Source organism: Pteropus alecto, unplaced genomic scaffold, assembly GCF_000325575.1.
Source record: "Pteropus alecto unplaced genomic scaffold, ASM32557v1 scaffold25, whole genome shotgun sequence".
Taxonomy (NCBI): Eukaryota; Metazoa; Chordata; class Mammalia; order Chiroptera; family Pteropodidae; genus Pteropus; species Pteropus alecto.
In genome coordinates, this window is record NW_006441955.1 from 24022467 (window position 1) to 24044616 (window position 22150).

At 35.0% G+C, this 22150-nt stretch overlaps 1 protein-coding gene across 3 annotated transcripts in view; it reads left to right on the forward strand.

Moving 5' to 3' along the window:
- AK5 (adenylate kinase 5) overlaps positions 1 to 22150 on the forward strand; it is a 195392-nt gene that overhangs the window by 39598 nt on the left and 133644 nt on the right. For all 3 annotated transcript variants that reach the window (XM_015595113.2, XM_025052102.1, XM_006919339.3), the window contains exon 6: positions 9661 to 9852. In XM_015595113.2, coding sequence (XP_015450599.1) covers positions 9661 to 9852 — 192 coding nt within the window. The remainder of the gene's footprint in view (positions 1 to 9660; positions 9853 to 22150) is intronic.

A 22150-nucleotide genomic window follows, 5' to 3' on the forward strand; every position in this document is an offset into this window, starting at 1 on the left:
AATGATTTTTCGATTATTTAACTAGCATTTTTATTTCATTTTAAAATTGATTATTGTTAGTTTATAGAAATAAAATTGATTTTTGTATACCGCCGTGGTAGGCAGAGATCATGCTAAATTTGTACATTTATTCTAATGGCTTTTAAATTTGGGGAATTATCTTATATGTACAATCATATTGTCTAAATGACTTATATTTATTTCCAATACCAATTTTCATTTATTTTTCATGTCATATTGTACTATCTAAAATCTCTATTAAAGTGTTGACTAGAAATGATGATAATAGGTATCTTTATTTCATCTTGGAAGGAAAGTGTCAGCATTTCCCTATTAAGGATGATGCTTACTATAAATTTTATGTATTTATTCTTTATCAGATTGAGGATGTTCTCTTGAATTCCTTGTTTGATGAGTGTTTATCATTAATGAATGTAAGTTTTACCAAATGTTTTTCTCATATTTTTAATTGTTAGAATGATTATATGATTTTTCTCTAGTATTCTGTTGGTTTGGTAAATTACAGTGCTTGATTTTGAAAGGTAAACCAATTTTTGATTCATGAAATAAACCCAAATTTGTCAAAACGTACAAAATCCTTTTTATATATTGATGGATTCATTTATTAATATTTACTTAGAATTTTTACATTTATGTTATGTTCATGAGTGAGGTTGGCCTATAAGTTTTTTTCTAACGTCTTCATCAGGCTTTGGATTCAAGATAATGCTGGCGTCATAAAATTTATTGGAAAATATTCTTTCCTTTATATTTAATAGAAGGGTTTCTGGTAGATTGGTGTCTGGTACAATTTACTAGTGAAGCCATCAGGGTCTTGGGTTTTCTTTGTGTGAGAGTTTTGAATTGCGGACTTAATATCTTTCATAAATATAGAACCATTTTGATTTTCTATTTATTCTTTTGTCAATTTGGGGAAATTGTGTTTTTCTAAAATTTCTGACTTGTTTTCATAAAGTTATTCTTTTTTTATTCCAATTAATTTTTTTATTTGAGTGTAGTTGATATACAGTATCATATCACTGTTAGGTGTACAATATGGTGATTTGACATTTATATACCTTACAATGTGATTACCACACTAAGTCTAGTAATCCTTTGTCACCCTGCAAACTTATCACAATAATATTAATTGTATTCTTCACTCTTTTTACCCATCCCTTTACCTTCCTCCCCTCTGGCACTCATCAGTTTGATGTCTGTTGGGGGCAGTATTTCTAATTATATTGGCATTAAGAAGGCTGTAGAACCCTTCAGAATATGCAGTGTTTCTTCATTTTTTAAGAAATGTTCATTTTCTTTAAAAAAAAATAATTTTATTAAAATATAGCTAACAAATATTCTTATATTAGTTTTAGGTGTACACCATAGTTATTCAACATTTATATAACTAAAGAAGTGATCACTGTAAGTTCAGCAAATATCTGATACCGTACAACACCACCATAATATTATTGACTATATTCCCCATGCTGTACACCACATCCCCATGACTTTTGTTTGTTTTATATCTGGAAATTTAAACCTCTTATTCTCATTCATGAAGTTATGCTTAATCTCATCTTTTATCATCTCAGTCTCTGTAGGGTACTTAGAGATGCAGTTCTTTTTCATCTAAATATTTATTTGTGCCTTTTCTGTTTTTCTTGATTAATTTTACAAAGGAGTATCAACTTTATTAGTCTTTTTAAAACAACCCCTTAGCTGTATTTATTTTATATTTTATTAATCTCTGCCCTTTAGCTTTCTATCTTTCTACTTTTTAATAGACCTAGAAAGATCTAAGTTTTCTTATTGTATCATTTTGAAATGGATGGTTAGATCACTAATATCAACATTTCTTTTTTCTTCTAATATATGCATTTAAGGCAATAAAAGTTCCTGCAATTGTGATTTCATTACATCTCACAGGTTTTGGAATGGCATAATTTCATTATCATTTACTTTAAAATATTTTGTATTTTTGTTGTGATTTCCTTGATATTGAAGAATAATGCTTAATTTTCAAACATGGGAATTTTCTATTTATATTTCTATTATTTATGTAAAGCTTATTTTCACTGTAGTCATTGAAGATGATCTGTGTAATATTAATCATTTGATATTTATTTAGATTTCCTTTATGGCTCAGAATATGGTAAACTTTTATAAATTTTCTGTGTGTATTTTTGAAGAGTTTATATCAACTTAATGATTGTAGTGCTATAATATATATCAAGTAGTTGTGTTAAACTCTCCTATATCCTTACTAATTGTTTTGCAACTTGTTCTATCAGACGCTTAGAAAGATATATTAAAACCTTCCACTGCGATTGTGATTAGTGACTTTCTCTTTTTAGTTCTGTTCAATGTCAGCCTTGTATACTGTGAGGCTATATTATTAGATCCTACAAATTGAATTGTTGTTTCTTCCTGGATAATTAAGCATTTTATCATAATGAAGTGACACTCTTTAGCTCTAGTTATTTCTCTCTCTCTGATATCAACTACTTTGTCTGATATTTGTATGTTTTTTCACCTTTATTGAAGTATGGTTGACAAATAAAATTGTATATATTTAAGATATATAACTCGATGTTTTGATGTATACATACATAGTGGAATAATCACCACAATCATGCTTTTGTGGTGAGAACACTAAAGGTATATCTACTTAGCAAATTTTAAGTATATAACACAGTACTCTCAACTATAGTCATTATACATTAGATCCCCAGGACTTATTTATCTTGCATAACTCATACTTTGTACTATTTGACCAACATCTTCCCTTTTTCAGCCTACACCATGCCTCTGACAACCACTATCCTACTCTCTGCTTATTACCCTTAATATAATGTCCTCCAGGTTCATCCATGTTGTCACGAATAGCAGGATTTCTTGCTTTTTTAAGGCTGAATAATTTTCATATATGTATAATGTAATGTTTGTGTGTGTGTATATATATATTTTTTTCTTTATCCATTCATTTATTTAGAGATATTTACAGATATTTAGGTTGTTTCCATGCCTTGGCCATTGTGAATAACGCTGCAATGATCATGGGAGTGCAGATATCGCTTCAAAATAATGATTTTGTTTTCTTTAGATATATATCCAGAAGTGGGATTGCTGGATTATGAGGTAGTTCTATTTTTAATTTTTTTGAAGAACCTCTATACTGTTTTCCATAGTCACTGCACCAGTTTACATTCCCACCAGTAGTGTATAAGGGTTCCCTTTTCTCCATACCCTCACCAACACTTGTTATTTTTGTTTTGTTTTGTTTTGCTTTTTTTGTGTTTTTGATAATAACTCTTCTAACCGGTGAGAGGTAGTGTCTCACTGTGATTTTGATTTGCATTTCCCTGATGATTAGTGATGTTGAATATCTTTTCATGTACCTGTAGCCATTTGTATGTCTTTTTTTTTTTTTTTTCCTTTGAGAAATGCCTGTTCAGGTCTTTTGCCCATTTTAAAATCAGGTTTGATATTTGTATAGTTTCACCAGTTTTCTTTTAGTTAATGTTTCCATGGTATGTTTTTCCATCTTTTACTTTTAGCATTTCTGTATCTTTGTATTTGAAGTGTACTGCTGCATTAAATACCTCTGATGCCCCCACTTCATATTCTTTTAGCTCACCCTTTTTACTTGGCATTGCTGCTGTAACCAGCTTTGTGCCAGTGTGATGTGCAGAACTTACTGTGCATGCTTGGCATCCTGCCCACGTGACTCATACAAACAGTGTGAAAGTATGACAGAGGTAACATGCCAAGCAGAAACTACCGATCAATATGGGACAGGATCTGATGGATAAAGTCTCCTCATCCATGTTCTCTTCAAAGGCCCAGCAACATAGAGTCCCAGGCTCCTGTCACAGTTACTAACTCAAAACTATACCTTTGCACTGGCTTGCCCCACTCCTCTACATTCTCCCCAGTCTCCCACTCTGCTTTCCTGTCTATAGCTGTTTTTGTGCTACTAGACCAAATGGCCTGCAAAGCCTAAAATCTTTGCTACCTGACCCTTTACAGAAAAAGTTTGCTGACTCCTATTCTGGGGATTATGACAAGCATCACTAATTTATTAATGTCTCATAGAAATCAATACTTTTACCACTTCCCAAATAAGACCTTAGAATAGTTGAACTTCATTTACCTGCTTCATGACTAATCTCTATTTTTCAATACCACAAAATACTTTTAGTACTCTTTTACATCGTCAATATTCATTTAGTTTTACCTACATACTTACCATTTTTCCTCTGGGTCAACTTTCTATCTTGGATCATTTTTCTTCTAACTAAAGAATATTCTTGAATATTTCTATTAGTGTAGAATTTCTGATCATAGATTCTCTCAGTTTTGTTTGAAAATGTCTGTATCTACTTTTAATTTCAAAAGATATTTTTACTGGATGTAAAAACCTAAGTTCGCAGTTATTTTATATTGGCACTTTAAAGATACCACTTCATTGTTTTCCAGCTGTCGTTGTTAATTTTGAAAATGTAGCTACCTGTCTTATTGCTGTTCCTTGAACATGATCTTTCATTTCTGTTTTTCTGGCTGCTTAAAGGATTTTTCTTTTTTGCTCTTTTTAGACTTTCTGCAGTTTTACAGTGATGTGCTTAGATCTGAGTTTTCTGTTTATTTTTATTTTTTGGTTTTTATAATGTTTCTTGAATCTAGGACTTGATATCATTTGTGACTGGAAAATTCTTAGCTATTATATTTTCAAATACTGTTTTTTCATTTTCTCTCTTCTTCTAGAACTTTTGCTGTTTTCTGTATTTTTCCCTACTCCTTCCTCCCCCTTGCTTCATTCTGGATATTTTCTTCTGACATTTTAGTTCACTAATTCTGTTTTCACATATACCTAATTGGCTGTTAAACACATTTAATCACCACAGTATAGTGAGGATTTAGAATAATTCTAAATCAGATTTAGTCCCGTGAAGGCTGGCTCACATACACTCAAAAGTATAACCCCTTAGGATTCCAATCAAAGGCCTAGAGTGGGGGCAGCTGTTGTAGTTTTTAGAACTGCTCCCCCTTCGTGGGCCCTGTATTCCAATTTTTGTCCCTAAGCCCATAGTCTGTTAAAAGCTCTGCCCAGAAATTATCTCCATGCTAAATGATAATGAGGTCCAGTTATCTGTCCTTTTTTCTTTTTATGATCTAGTCTAGCCTCTGTGATAATGATGTACGTTCAATAAATGTTTGATGGATGAAAGAAATAATTTACTTTACATTTTCCCATCAGGCAGAATAGGAAGCAAGTTTAGCCCAGTACTAGAAAGAAATTCCCAATTATTAAAATCATCCGGTAATGAAAGAGACTGGCTCATAAGGAACAAGTACCCAGCACAAGAAATGCTCACAACAACGTTCAAGTTTAACTATTCAAACTTAAAAACCACTGTCAAGAGATTGTGGAAAAGATTACAGTTTTGGCATTCATTTGGGTTAGATAACCTCCAAGTTTTTTCCATCCCTTAGTTTCTGTGATTCCAGTTTTTATTCCAACTGTGATGTTCCCTCTCTCGCTCTCTCTCTCTCTCTCTCACTCTTTTTCTATTATGCTTCCTGGTTTTTGACAGTATAGTCTGAATTATGGAATCTAAGCTTTCTACCACATCTTTATAAAGAATAGGTCAGTCAAAGTTCTCAAAGTTAAGAACGGGGTGTATTAAAATACACTCATTTTGCAGTCTGACGCAGTGAATACAACTTTGCTTATTAAAGGCAACCATGGGTTCTTTTTTAACAAGAACACTTTTTAACAAGTAAACACTCAGGTAGGGCCTTTAAGAAAATGGATAGAGGAAAGTTGACTTGTCTATATAATGCAAGGGGGGAAGAAAGGTCGATTTAGTTGATTCAATGGAAGAAACAGTATCAACAATTGGGAAATTTACTTCCACGTAGACAAAAGCAGTATCTCAGTTTTTGTTGTTATTTATTTATTTACTTACTTATTCACTCAATCATTCAATTAACAAATATATTTTGAGAACGTAAGCTGAGGAAAGGTATGCGAAGGATCTACTTTGTTGAGACTTCCCAGTATTTCACAAGTGAATTTTATGAAAACTTTCTAGGGGCTTCCTGTTTTTTGGAGCAGAATGGTGTCTGCTTCTATTTTACATTTTTGGGGAAAAGCAAACTATTTAAATATTTTTTTCCTTTAAAAATGGAATTCTGTTGGAGAAAGTGAAGCCCTAATGAGTGATCATATATGTTCACTAGGAAATAGATGAGTATGCTTGTGCCTTCGGTTGCTCTGTTGAGCAATCAGCTGATTGTCCCTAGCTGTCACGATGGTCTCGTCTGTTCTATATTTTGATTTTTTTTTTTATTTCTAGTTATATATTGTTTAATTTATACCAAGGAAAGACAGCAGGTTAATCACAATTAGAAAATTAAATAACTTTGCAGATTCACTTTAAAATCATCTTTATCAGGCCTGAAGTTGCGTTCGTGGATCAAAAATCTTAGATATTACGAATGTAAGAGGTTCCAGGCAAGATGGCGAAGTAGGCAAACTTTAATATAATACCATTTAGAATAAAAAGTATAGCATTAAAAAAAATCTTATGTATTCCTTTCAAGTTTTCTGTACACCTAAAACTGCTTTTTTAAAAGTTCTGTTAATTTTTTTAAATAAACAAAATGCAATTTCATTCAAAGTGTAAGAAAAGCTTATATGAATGTCAAGATGTCTTTAGTATTTCAAAAGCCAATAGTAACAGACAAAATATGCTGATGATTACATATATAAGTCTATCCCTGACTTGATTGTGTTATGTAGAGAGAAGTGCTTACATTGCAGTGTGAAACAAAACAAAAAATATATTAAAAGTGAACCGTTTAATTTGTTTAAATGAAAACTGCAAGAATTTCAAAATGCAAGAAGTTTTTATCTGCATTCAGTATCGAGCTAGTAGTTCAGATTTTTTTCATATTTTAATATACATTATAACCAAACCAAGCACACTATAATGTCATTTTCATTTATTTGTCAAAAATTGTCTTCTCCCTTATATAATTCATTTAAAGGCAATTAAAAAGGATGTCATTTGTTATATTGAGTAAGGCTGAATATTGCCAAAGATTTTATTAAATATGAATTTTATAATATATTTGTAAAAGTTTTAACTTCAGATAATATCTATAAATTGTAATTTTCCAAATTGTTAAGCTTTCTCAAAAGCTATTTAGAACTTTTTTTAAAATTGAGAAATACTAAGCTACTGAGATGGTGGGTTTTTCCCCTTGTTTTACAGTTGAGAAAACTGAGGTTCAGAGAAATTGAATCATTTGCCCAAGGACAAACAACTAATAGATGGCAGATTCTAGATTCAAATTCATAACAATCTATTCTAAAAATCATGTTCTTAATCACTTATGCCAGTATGTGCCTATGCTTACACAGTGGCAGTAGAAATTGATGCAAGAGAAGTCTGGATGGTGTTTCAAAGGCAAAATTCATAGGCAAAGGTGATAGCTCGGAAAGACTGAAGTTTTGATAAGTAAGGGTTAGAAACAATATGGAGGCTTCTAGCTGAGAAATTTAGGAAATTAGTATTACTACCATAAAAATAAATAAATAAACAAGGTGGAAATTTCATTTAGGTAAAAGTGTGCTGAGATTAATTTCAGCCTTGCTGAGTAACAAGTAACATTAAGATTTATAGACAGAGCCATCATATAAACATTTGACAATATAGAACTTAAGTACTATTGAAAGTCAGTGCTGAAAATGTAGATTTGGAATTCATCAACAAAGGGTAGTGGTTGAAACAAAAAAGTGGAAAGGCACTGAGAGAATGAGAAGAGATTAAGAATCTGAAGGGGGGTAAAAAACCATCTAAGCCTCAAGGAATCCTCCCCCCACGTGTGGGTTTAAGGAAGGAAAAAAATGCAAAAAAAAGATAAAAAAAGTTAAAGGAGAACCAGGACAACATAGAATTATGAATACCAAGAGATAATAAACATGGCTAAAATTTGTTGAGCATGTGGATCAAGTTCATGCTTTGTATTTTATATACATTATCTTATTTAATCTTTCTAATAACTCAGGAAGGTAGGTTTACCTATCTCTACTGACGGATGAGGACACGGAGGTTTAGCAAAGTTAAGTCATATACCCATCTCTCAACTGGTAAATTCAAGGACAAAAACTGGAATTTATGCTTCCAGTCTTCAGAGTCCATTTTCTAACCAGTGGTATCCAGAGGGCACAAGGCAAACTGCTGTGTTTTGTGACGAAAATATAAAAATTATGATTATTATAATTCATCCTTTTTAAATTGTATTTTTGTGTATACAGCCAGCCCTCCATATCTGCATGTTCTGCATTTGCAGATTCAACCAACCACAAATGGAAAATATTCAGAAAAAATGTTATAGCATTGTTGATGTGTACTGAACATGTCTATACATGAACTTGTTCCTTGTCATAATTTTCTAAATAATATAGTATATCAACTGTTTGCATAGCATTTACATGGTATTGGGTATTACAAGTAATCTTGAAGTGATTTAAAGTATAGGGGAGAATGTATGGAGGTTATATGCAAATACTACCCAATTTTATGAGGGACTTGAGCATCCTCAGATTTTGTATCATGTAGGGATCCTGGACTCAATCCCTTGTGGATAAAAGAATGATCATATTTTCTAAATTGCATCCTGTATTAGTGTGGTAACACATGCATATCATTTATACGTGCATAATCTATATCTTAATAAGTATATATTTATTGTGGTACACACTCAAATAATTTACTAATGTGAAGATGAGATTAAAAGTTTTGGAGATTATTGCTTTAAACCACTATCCAAAACTGCCTTTTTGTTTTTTCCCATCTTCAATAAGAAACTGCATTCACTTTATATGACCATGTTACCTTTCAAATGCAATAGTAATTCTAATTGAGTCAAATAAAAACTGTTTATTTCATAAGTTCTTTCCATGTCATTCCTTGATATTTTCAGAAATTCACAAAGGTCTTTGGGCCATTTGGTGCTTTGTAACAGTGGAAAGAACAGAGGCCTTAGGCCAGAGAAACCTAGGTTCAGATATCAACTTTGATCTTACTGACCACATGGCCTCAGATAAGTACTTTAATTTCTCAGAGGCTCAGTTTTTCTCATCTGTAAAATGTAAGTAATGCAGATTGTTGTGAAGTTTAACATTATCATAGGAAATAACTTAACATCGGACCTGGCATAAAGTAGATACTTTTGAAAGGACATCAAATTGTAAAAATAGCAGCAGTACTTATTCACTGTAGACAACATCCATGGCCCAATAGTCATCTCCCCTGTAAAATCAGGTCACATATACCTTTGGCAAAGTTTGGCCTATATTCTTAATTCAACCAGGACGCATATTTAAGCATAAATAAAAAGTATTCTCCTAAAATTAGTAGGTTGCTGCATATGGTCATATGGGTTGGGGTATGCCATTTACTTGGATTATAATGGCAGTGACTGCTCCTGGCATTGTGTAGTGATAACCCTGGAAATGTGCTGGCAAAAAAAAACATAGAAAGCCAAAAATATGGCACTGCAACAGAACCAAAAGAGATGCATGCTATTGCCTGTACTTGCATTGGTTGATATGTTGAATGCCTATCTGTCTAATGCTCTCCACAGATCTGTACTCCCGACTTGGTCGTGTTCCTGGCTTGCGCCAATCAGAGGCTCAAAGAAAGATTATTGAAGCGCGCAGAGCAACAGGGGCGTCCTGATGACAATCTGAAAGCTACCCAAAGGAGACTAATGAACTTCAAGCAGAATGCTGCTCCATTGGTTAAATACTTCCAGGAAAAGGGGCTCATCATGACAGTAAGTTAACTATAGTTTTACATATGCAGTACAAAAATGATCGTTTGGATTTCTCATTAGACCTTTCTCATTTAGAAATCTTCTTTACATTAAATAAGTGGCTGTTCTTGAATACAGATTTAGTGAAAAAAAAAAAATCAATGATTTTGACCTGATTTGCCTTTATTAAGCCATAATGATAAAAAATTAAAAACTTTCATTTTAGTTTAATTGATTTTACAAAAGATAACCTTTAACCTTGGCTGGAATTCCATAGCCCCCAAAAAAGAAAGATTTTGAAATAATTAGTTGGATAATTTTAAGCAATACTTGTCCAGTTTCTCAACATTTCTGTCTTTGGAAACATAATAGAATTGATAGACTTAAAAACGCACAGTTGACATAGTGCTATATTATACCTAAATTATAAGTTAGGCTTTATTATAACATACCACATAAAGAAATGATATTCTGATGGCATGAAAGTTTCCTAAGGGTTTGACTTGTCATGAAGAAGTGATACTGTCTCCAAATGGAAAGTGTTGATCTTTCTGCTCCATTGATGCAATGCAAATATTAATGTCTTCATAAATGTTTAGTTTTGTGGTTAATGATACTCAAAAGTGCCAATGAAGGATGAGGCTGAATCATTACTTAATATAGTTATTAGAATATAGTACATTAGAGGTAAAGATTCAGCTAAACTGATGATTCCTATGTTTTAAATATTAAAACATAGAGGAGACGAACAGGAACTAAAACCGGGCCAACTCCATGACAGTTCTGGTGGCAGACCCCAGCAGAACCCTCTGCGCAGCCTTTGGGTCCTTCTCACCAGACCAGAGATTCTTACCTAATGGGGTTACAAGTCCTCATAAAGAAGCTGATAAAAGTGGCCAGGTTTATCCTAATACAATACACGTAAGATGTTTTTCACAAATTTTAGATAAATCTACTGAAGCCCATCCACGTGACCTAACAATTACTAGGTTAAAAATATCTTCATTAGACTAAGATGCCTTTACATCTGAAAGAGACGGTCACAACATTTAAATAATAATCTCTTTGCAGTCTTCTTAGCACTATAAGGAAATATTCGTTAGAATTTGCTCTTTGAGTCAAAGTTGTCATGTCAGAGAACTATAAATCTGATCTGAAAATTGTTCACAATGTTAGAGTTCATTTTATGGTCTAAAAGAAACATTGAGTAATAGGAAAGATTCTGGAAAACCAGGGTGGATGTTTCTATCGCTGTTTTTTTGTTGGAGTTACTGCTTATTTCTCTTGCAATTACCAATGCTGACTTATGCATCATGTCATGAAAAAAAGAAATGTACCCTACAGGCCAAACCCCAATGACAAGGTGCAGAGCCAGAGTTTTAATTGATGTTTGCAAGGCTTAAAGGTATACTGGAGTGTCTCTGATTACTCCCTGCTTGTCACTTTCGTCATCACAAGCAGAGCAGATTTTTCCAATGAATGCAGAGTGGGGACTGTTAATTTACTAATATTTTGCATGGAGGTGAAATGCCATTGCCTCTAATTGAGGAAGTCAGTAACAATACAGATGACTGCGTATAACCTCACTGCTAAAACAGAACGAGCTTTAAGATAAATGCTTCTAATTACTGGGAGAAGACTTGCCTTGGAAAGTCACCTTTTGAAAAGTGGTGAGCACAAACACGGGCTAAGTGCTGGAGAATATGATTTGAAAATGTAGTCTGACAAAGGAGCAGTTGTTGCATCCTGAACCACAAGTCCTCCTTCAGGACCTGGATGCTTGTGCCCTTTTGGAATTAAAATACGTTTGGTAGCAATTATACTTTTAAAGATAAGTTAAATAATAAAAAATGGTCATTCTTATTAATCACAAGTATATTAAATTTTAATAAAAATTTGGGTGTTAACAGAGCAAACACAGATACTTCCTTTTCACTGTAGTTTTTTTTTTCTTTTGTTTCTACCTGCCCCTCCTAATTCATTCATTTATTCATTCAGTAAATATTATTCAGAACCAATGGGAACCCGATATTCTACTAAGAGCCAGGGGTGCAAAGTTAAATAAGCAACAGGTTAGGATCTTTACTGTATTCACTGGCATATCCCAAGCACTTAGAAGAGTACCTGTCTGGAACATAGTATATTCACACTAAATGAACAGAGCTTACAGTCTGTGGGGAAAGCCACATGAAACAATCAGTCATTAAGATTGGTGACTGTTGTAACGGAGTAGAGAGTGCCCTCATATATGTCATGCTATGTTAGGGATTGGAATTCCCCATAGTGAACAGAGCAGACTTTCTCCTTGCCCACAGGCAGGCTTACTCATTTATCTTGGTTCGAGGTTCTTAAGGATCACAGAGCCCACGTCCCTCTTCATTCCAGGTGAGAAATGTCATCTTGATGCTCCTCTTCCCTAAAGCTTTGGAGTCTGAAATCTCTCACTTGGCATTTCAGCTCCACTGCCATTTAATAAATCTATGATGCTCTAGGACTTGTTCTTCATCTGTAATTGGAGATGTTACCTGCTACGTAATGCTGTTGTACGGGTGAAATGAGAGAATGCGTGTAACATGGCAGACAATGGCAATGCAGAGGCCACGTTAAAGATGCACCACGTGACCACATTGCCTGGTTCAGATTCCAGGTTCACCACCTGCTACCTGTGTGACCTTCTGCAGGTTCCTTATCTTTTCTGTGACTCAGATGCCTGACCTGTAAAATGGGTGTAATTGTCGATCCTACCTCAGTGTAGGAGTAAATGGAGGTCAAGTACTTCAAAAGGTGCCTGGAATGTTGTGAGGGCAATTTAAATAGTTATATTATTTTATGATTTTTAAATTTCTCCCTCTCTCCTCTAATGCCCATCTTTTGGAACCTATCCTTACCACTAACTGTACTCTTTAAGGGCACTCTGCTACCTTTTCTCCCATAGATTATCGAAGGAATCCGAAATGAAAAATTAAGTTTTAAAACTTCATGCCAAATTCATTTTTTTCTTTAAAAGTGTCTGTTAATCATTTGTAAAATTGTGCCAGTCTATATAAGCCGTGTAATCAAGCTACATAGTGGCTGTGTCTGAATAATGTCGTTGAATTATAATAGATGTTAACCCATTCTTTTTTCTTTTTTTACTTCATCATTGACTGTATCTGTTGGGAGATTGGACTAGAGAAAAAAAAACTAGTTTTTTGGTTGTTTTTTAGGAAAAAACAAAACAAAACTAGTTTGAATAGAAAACCTAACCAAAATAGGGAACCTCCTTCACATGGTTCTCATTGCATGGGCCTCTTCATTCTGACTGTTTTACTTGTCTATATACAGCTGTCTGTGCAGGTATGAATTAAGTGATATGAAATCACAAGGCTAGGATATTTGAGGCTTCATAGATTCTTTTCAAACAAACTTATGTGTTGTTTTCTAATTTACCATAGGTTGAATGTAATTGCTCATAATGTCTTTTACAATTTGATGTTTCTAATTAATGATTAGGATGCTGTGAGTTCCCAAAGTTTGTGGGTTTTCTTTGAAGTTAGTATTACTGGGACTAGGAAAGCCAAATAAGCTGTATGATGCAAGGCAGGGCAAATTTCCCCAAGTGGCAGGGAGACCAAGCCCTGCACCGAGAGAAGAGGATCCTTTGGCAGAGAGTATAGAAAGAATTCAACACACATGCCAGAGTCAAAAGGAAAGTTTATTGGAGAAGGGGTATCATTCCATAGAGTGTGGTCTCCTCTGAGAGGCAGAGCGAGAGAGCCTAAAAGAGAGGCTCAGAGAGGCAGAGACAATAGAAAGGAAGACAGCGAGAAAGAGTAAAGACAGTGAGAGGGACCCCTAGTGTTCTGGGAATTCAGTTTATATCTCATTCTTTAGTTCCTGTTAGTTATAGTTTAAAAGACTTTGTTAACCCATTTCCTTTGATATGGACATACTTGAGGAAGAGGAAGGGTATGTAGTGTGAAAAGGTAAGAATATGTAGAGTGAAAAGCCTGCTAGCAGTTCCCAGCCTTTAATCCATAGGTTCCCCATGGTTTTAGCCATAGGGAATGATTCTGTTGGTTCTGGTTTCCCCTTCACTGGTGTGGGGAATGGATTGTTAGTAATCCCAGCAGAAATCGTCCTTTGTTCTGAAGGTATCCTCCTGGCCTGGCTGCAGGGCTAATCAGCATATTGAAGTCTCTGAATGTAACTTGATTAACATTTTTAATTCTCTTGCCTCCTCCCTACACTGTTTTATGACAATTTGGAGCACTTGGACTTGATCAAACAGTATAACTCTTGAACAATAATTTTCCTTTTATAGGTATGTTCAGTGATAATGTTATTTTTAAAGCTATAAATAAAAACACTAGCTTTGTTTTAATCATCTTCATTAAGTTGGAGCCCTCTTTTTAAGAAATAGTATTAGTTAAGATAGGTCAAGTCTCTGAATTTGATGAACTCTTTAAAAGGTATATGCGGTTTTGTTCATTTATTTTTTTAAGAAAAGGATCTGTTAAAATGCTTGAAAAATAATACGGTAAGATATAGTTTATATTATTATTTTCCAAAATGCACTGTGCTGTTGGATATTCTATTCAGTCAGAATAACATGCAACTTGCCAGGGAAATGGTTGGACAATCATGTGCATTGAACAAATACTACTTAATATGGGTGATAATCAGTGAAAGTCCACATTTAGCTTTAGGCTGTGAAGTAAACAAATGGTCATTTTTTTCTTCTGGACTTTTTAAAGGAGGAAGTGTTATGGCGCGAACGATTCTGAGACCCACGGAGCCAATTGAGATTAATTATGAGCCTTTATTAGCCTTAACAGAAGCAAGAGAAAAGTAACTTCAAATGAAAAGTAAACTGTAGTCATAGGATGTATGAAGAGGTCTACTAATGAATACCCAGATTTACAGACGATTTCTTTAGCCAGACAGGCATAAGCTGAAAAATGTTAAAAATCAGTATTACTTCTTGTTCACCAACACCAATTTTCCTGAGAAATTGGATGAGGGACTCATTATGAACCATCTTGGCATATAGCAAGGCTACATAGTCCAGTGATTCTCCAGTGCTTAATAGAGCAGAAAAAAAATTTTAATAGGACTAAGATGAAGTCAGCTTTTTTTCTTAAAAAGACTTCATTTTTCTAGAGCAGTTTTAGGTTCACAGCAAAATTGAAAGGAAGCTCAGAGATTACCCATATACTCTCTGCCCCCACATATGCATAGCCTCCCCCAAAATGGCGCATTTGTTACAATTGATGAACCTATATTAACATCATAATCACCCAAAATCCGTAGTTTACCTTAGGGTTCAGGTTTGCTCTTGATGTTGCAATTCTTATGGATTTGGAGGAATGTATCCATCCTTATAATGTCATCCAGAATATTTTTACTGCCCTAAAAATCCTTCGTGCTCCATCTATTCATACTTCCCCCATACTCTGACCCTCGCAAGCACTGATCTTGACTGTCTCCAGTTTTACCTTTTCCAGAATGTCATGTAGTTGGAACCTTAACAGTATGTAGCCTTTCCAGATTGTCCTCTTTCTCTTAGTAATAAGTGTTTAAGGCTCCTCCATGTCACTTCATGGCTTAACAGCTCATTTATTTTTTGTCCTGCATAACATTCCACTGTCTGTTGTACTACAGTTTATTTATTCATTCACCCACTGAAGACATCTTGGTTGCTTCCAAGTTTGGGCAATCACGAATAAAGCTATTAATATCCATGTGCAGGTTTTTGTGTGAACATAAGTTTTAAGTTCATTTTGATGAGTACTGAGGAGCACAGTTGTACAGTTGCTGGATGGTATGATCAGTGTATGTTTAATTTTATAAGAAACCACCAAACTGACTTCCAATGTGGCTGTACCATTTTGCATTCCCACCAACATGAATGAGAGTTCCTGGTGTTCCACATCTTCATCAGCATTTGGTGTTGTCCTTGTTCTGGATTTAGGCCATTCCGATAAGTGTGTAGTGGTATCTCATTGTTGTTTTAATTCACATTTCTCCGGTTGGCTTTTTTAATTTTACTGAGAGCATTAGCAGAAAAATTTATTATTGCCATTGTTTAAAAGGGCTATTTTTAGCACAAAAAAATTAGGAATGACATAACTTTAAGTAAAATCTGAATGAAGCTTTTGGCTTTGAGAAAAATTCCCAGCATTTGCCTTGTTTTTCTCATTTTGCTGTGGATTAGGAAGCACTTCATCACAAACTGACATCAGTGCTGGGGAACCCTTAGTGTAGAGAAAACATCCTTCTCAAAACCACACTATTACTGATTCACCAGAAATTGTCTCTGAGCTCCAGATAACCCATTTATACTACATTTACTTAATTCGCCCCATATCACTTCCTGCAAATTTGAGAATGCCCCATTATAGATTTCAAATTTACCACCCAAACTGTGTAATTCCCATCCCGCCAGACATTCTTAGCCAAAGGGAAAATAAACAAGAATGGTAAAAGTTAATTTAGAAAGAACTGCTGACTAGTAATTTGTTAATTAAGTTTAATAGGAATCAACATTAACATTTAAAATGCAAGTGCATTTATCCCTAAACTCCCAGTGCACAACCATTGGTTAATTATCCCCATCTCCACTAACATCACTGCACAGAGAGGTGGAAAAGAAATCTAAGCATCATAAACCCTCACCTAAACATAAGAAAGGCAATGAAAACACTTGATAACAGTTTACCCAAACAAACTCATTTTTCTAAAATTAGGAGGAGGAAAGATCTGCTATTGCTTCTCAGTACTTAACAGGTTGATGAATTTTTAACATTTAACAGTGAAGCTGTATTTCTTGTAAGTACCATCACTACTTATATCCTGTTTAAACATCCATTGTCATGTAACTGAAAGCGCCCATTAATATCTACTTGGTGGATTAGTAACTAGGAATAATCAAGGAGGAGTTTGGTGGATTAGTAACTAAGAATAATTGAGGAGGAGTTTTCAAAGGTTAACGTATAGGAAAGGCTGTGGTTGTACTCTGGAAATATTTACTTAATTGACAGTGCTGTATATGTGAACCTAGATATATGGCCCTCTGAATAGTCTTTCAGTTGCCAAAAGTATTTTTATATTAAGTAGATAGTATCTTTTGGCATGAAACCTGAGACTGATAGAACTTCAATGTGGAGAGCCAAGAAGTAACATCAGAAATACCCGTTTTTGACTTGCATAAAGAGAAGCTTATAAGGAATCACACACATTGTCTGGGCAACAAGCATTTATCAAATCCTACTGCATGCAGTGCCGGCATGAGGGCACTGCCCTAGAAAGAGTACTGTTGCTTACTTTAGGAGGGTAACATCAGTGTGGATTAGTCAGTGGTGCCCATTTAATGTACCTATTAACGTAGTTCTTTGTAATCCTGGTTTAAAAATATCCAGAATTAAAGTGAAAAGTAAATCTGATTACTTCCATAAACTCATCATTGTGGGCTCTAAAAACGAAAATACTTTGATACCAGTTTCATTCTGTGATCTTTTGTATAGAAAGAAAAGTAAAAGCACTGAAAGATAATGCCATTTGCTCACAAAGTGCCAACCCACATACAGCAAAGTTAAAATCCACAGTTCTGGGGCAGATTATGCTGGATCCTTACCAGCATCAAAACAACAGGGAGAATAAGCAGATACCGTATTTAGAGCTAATTTTGGTGTTCTGTCTCTGTCTTGTTAACAAGAGAGCATCCTGACTCATGACTTTTCCATACCCAAAGCTGGCTCAGTGTAGAGTTCTGTTTCACACTCTGCAGGCAGAGAGCAAACTCAACGACTCAGTGAATGCATCTCCTTTCAAAGTGGAATGCCAGATTATATGGCAACCCTGTGGTCAGGGATGGATGATAAGAGCTCTCTCACAATTGCAGTATTCTCATTGTGATGTTTTATACCTGTGTTCACAGGAAAAATGAGGAAGAACTTAAAAATTGAGCATGATTTCATCTCCAAAAGGAATGTTTCTATTGGTTTTATTATTACAGATACTCATGAAATAGAGTCCGAAAAAAACCCACCAACAACTTTTAATCATCTTAAGTATAATGTAGGGTTCTTGCATGATAATCATGAAATAAATGATGTGGATAAAATTAAGATAACATTCAAGCGAACACATTTGGAAGATTCACATCAAGAAAACACCAATTCTAAGAACTGTGTTGACAAATCTATCTAAGAATACTTTAATTAAGACCTATGTTATTTCTATGAGACTGGGTTTCACAACAGCTTTATCTGAAATGAAACAGATTAGTAGATAGTTGGAAGCTGAAAGTTGTGTCATACTGACAGCTTTCTTGACAAGAAAATGCACTCATACACAGACGTGTACACACACACACACACACACACACATTTTCAGCTGGTCACTTCTCCAGGAGTTGCTCTGTGATTAATACAATAATTTCAAAAGTTGTGTCAATGACCGTTCCACACTTCCAGAATTAGGTCTTAGTTTACTATAATATGTTATACTGAGACTTATCAGGAGCATGAGTAAGAAAATAATATTTTTGGTAAAGTTCTTAAGCTAAATTATTTTCATGCTTAAGACAAAACTAATTGGAATTGATCAATATCTTTAAAGAGAGATGGCACTGTAGTTAAATTAAGTGACAAAAAAAAAAGACAAGAGAAAAGAAAAAAGACAGTCAGGAAAATACAAGAAAATATTATGACTAGATGGTGTCTTAAAAAATAACAGCTAACAATTTCTGAGTGTTCATATATGCTGTTACTAATCAAAATGCTTCACATGCGGTAGTTCATTAATCCTCACCAAATCTCCACAGGGCAGGTATTATCATCATCTTCGTTCTACAAATGGGAAAATAAAAGTGGACCTTGTCTAGGATCCCACAAGAGCAGTGGAGCCTCAGTCCAGCCCCAAGACACTGACCCCAGAGGCAGCAGTCGTGGTTGCTATGCTGTCCCTTCATTAAAACATGACACAACGCACTCTGGATTTTGAAGAGAAAGCTTATTACCGCTTTCTCTGGGCAGTTATTGTTTGATAAGCACCTCTATTCACCTGTAATCTCTTCATTTCTGTTTCTGAGGAAAGAATAAATGAGAAAACGTATTCTGTCGGTGCATTACATTGAGAGGTTTTTAAAAATAATTTTACTAGGTAACAGATATAAAATAATTAAGATAATTTTTAAAATTGATTAGTCCGAGCATATTATTCCAAGAAGGAAATTTTGCCACAAGTGGCCAATTCTTGGGTCTTGTATTTTTTTTTAGCTACACTACCCATCACCTTCTTACCTTGCTCAGTTCTCAAATCAAATGTAAAACCATGGCTGCAGCTTTGCTACAGGCAAAGCACTGCCCTTTGAGTCCTTAGAGTCTTATAGTTCCTCTTCCCATTATGACAGTTCTTTTACAGTCAACCATTCAATTTTATCGAGGGCCTATTGCATGGCAGACAATGACACTTTCCCTTGTACAAGGGACCACATCAGGCACTGTAGAGAATACGAAGATGATGGGGAGATAGGTCTGCATTTGTGGTGTTTGTGTGTAGTCAGTGATATAAACACAGATGACGTGAGTAAATCACAGGAAGTGGTAAGTGCCACACACAGACACACACTCTGGCCAGAAAGAGGCAGGAACAGGGGAGTGACTCTCTCCTAGAAAGATTAGGGAAGGCTTTACTGGAAACGTTGGCCTCTGAGGAGTAGGTGAGAGTTGGAATCTAGAAGTGAGGAGAGAGGGCATTATAAGCAGAACCAAAACATGTAGGGTGTATAATATAGTAGTGAGAATTAGGAAGGGACAGAGATGTGCTGGAGTCAGACTGGGGAAGGCACTGAAGTGCTAAGCTAAGGAGGAAGGGTTATTCTGTGGTCAGGGGCAAGTTTTAAAGGCTCTGAGCAAGGGAATGATATAACTAGAAATATTAAGCTGGTAGCTGTGCATAAAATACTGAATAAAGGAAGCATCTGGAAAGAATTTGATAAAGGCCTAAATTGGGATAGTGACTGTGTATGACACAAGGTTTTACTTCTCTGTGGGGCAGCATCTACAACCATCTGGAACCAACTGTGATTAGCTAAAGCACTATAAAGTGACATTAAAATCTAAGCAGAGAGATAGCAGACAGTGGAATTACCAGTTATTCTTTCCACAAATCATTGTTTCAAAATTACTTATCAAGTGAGTCAATTAATGAATTAAGCGAAAGACTATAGACATATCTGGAACCCTTTATCTTCATGGCAGACAGAACTACACATCTTATAGATGTGAGGACATAGCTCCATTAAAGCACCACACAGTAATCAGTTATCAAAAATAAAAGATTTATATCTGTTAAGGATGTGTTTGATTATAACCAGGATAGCTGAATAGATGTGGCTTAAACAGACACTTTTATGTGACTTGTGTAATGATGAGTACAGAGATGGATGATCCAGAGCTGGTCCAGTGATTAAATGGTGTCATCAGGGCCCGTGCACCTTCTATCTTTCTGTTTCATCTTCTGTAACGCATTTCCTCATAGTAACAAAATGGCTGTTGCTGCTCTAGTCATCAAATCCACATTCTAAATAGGACAAAAAGGGGTTAAGGCAAAGGGCTGGGCAGCCACATCTATTACTTTTCATTAGGAAAGCAAGAGATTTTCCATAAAACCAGTCTCTATCCTCATTGACTTACACTTAAGTCTCATTACTCAAAATTGGGTCACATGTTTTCCCCTGCCTTCAAAGGAGACTGGGAAATGAATTATTTAGCCTCTCAGCTTCTAAAGTAGAGGAAAGCAAAGGAAAAAGGAGTTAGAATAAATGCGGAGTAAACCAATCTACAATAACTACTATAAGGTTATGTTTTTGTTTTGTTTTTTAAGGAAAAGAAAAGTTTTCTGTTTAAAAGATATGGGGAAATACATTTGCTAGTAATTCTATCAAAAATGGTTAAAGTAGAAAGTATCTCTTTAATAATAATAGCTACTTTTCAATTCGGTGTCCTAGGATCTTTATTCACTTTATATCTAATTTTCACAAATGTCCTTAAAGTTTAATGAAGGAAAAAGGCTTAGAGAGGTTCAAGAATATACCATAAATGCCAGGGCCAGAAAATCAGGGGGCTGAGGTTTGAAGTAGGTTCCATCTCCCAGAGTCCACTTAGTTATAATAACAAGGGCTTGAGCCAGACTTTTATCCAAGCAAAGAGTTAACCACCCCCCAAAAAATCAGAAGATATCGATAATGTCAGATTGTGAAGTGGCTGATCTTTTGACTGAGAAATCTAATTCTAAGAGAAATGAAGAGCTTACATGCTATATCAAGTACTATGCCAGCTCATTTACAAACTTTACTTTTTTAAATCACTCAACCCTGTAAGGTAGGTAGTATTAAAATTATTTAGTGCCTTTTATGTGCCAGGTATTTTACCTAAGTTATCTCATTCCAGGTAAGGACAAGAGCTTTCTGTCCTTAGATAAATCTTAAACTGCACAACTTGTCTCTTGTCTCATGCATTCCACATTTCACTCTGACATTATTTTTTCTTCTCTGGTCTTCCCCGCTTTACCCTTCAGACTCAGCACGTGCTGTTGTCTCATCTGCTGTGACTGGCTGCCCTCATCCATCATTCTGCCTCTCATCCAGCCAGCCTCTGGAAGGCTTCTATCCAGGCGTAGCCCCAAGGATGGTGCCTCCACCTAATTTACCCTGACCTAACAGATGGGACACAGACAGATATGCAGTCACATCCATGCTCTGAAAGAACCCACGTATAGAGGGGAGGAGAGGAAATAAACAGTGCATCTGACCATATTATGATAGAAGGATGTACAGAGGGCTACAAGATGGAGTAAATTGTGTCTGCCTTGTGAGACTGAATGAACTCAGAACACTCTGGGACAATCTACAAAGGTTATTCTGTGCAAAGAAATAATCAGGCACTTGAAATTACTGAGAAAGGAGTCATAGTCATTACCAAGTTCAGCATTAGAACTGGTTTCTATCAAGGGCTGAATAGCCAGGAAAGGAGTGGGGAAATAAAGAAAATTTTATTGTAACCATTCTGATTTCTCATTGATCTCCCCTTCCTAATCTAAGAATTAGCACAGTGCAAAATAATTTTTTAAATATACTCATTCATTCATCATTTTCTTTTTAGGCAGTTGTTTAGGGATTTGTAGCTAACATGGGGTACTCAAATATTAATGAAGACTTTGATTTCAGGCTTTCAGATCTCCTAGATGAAGTAACAAAACAACCCTGGATCTAAAAGGATGTCTTTAGAAAAGAACCCTGATGTGTGTAAGCTACAGGATAACTTTGGCTGCTCTC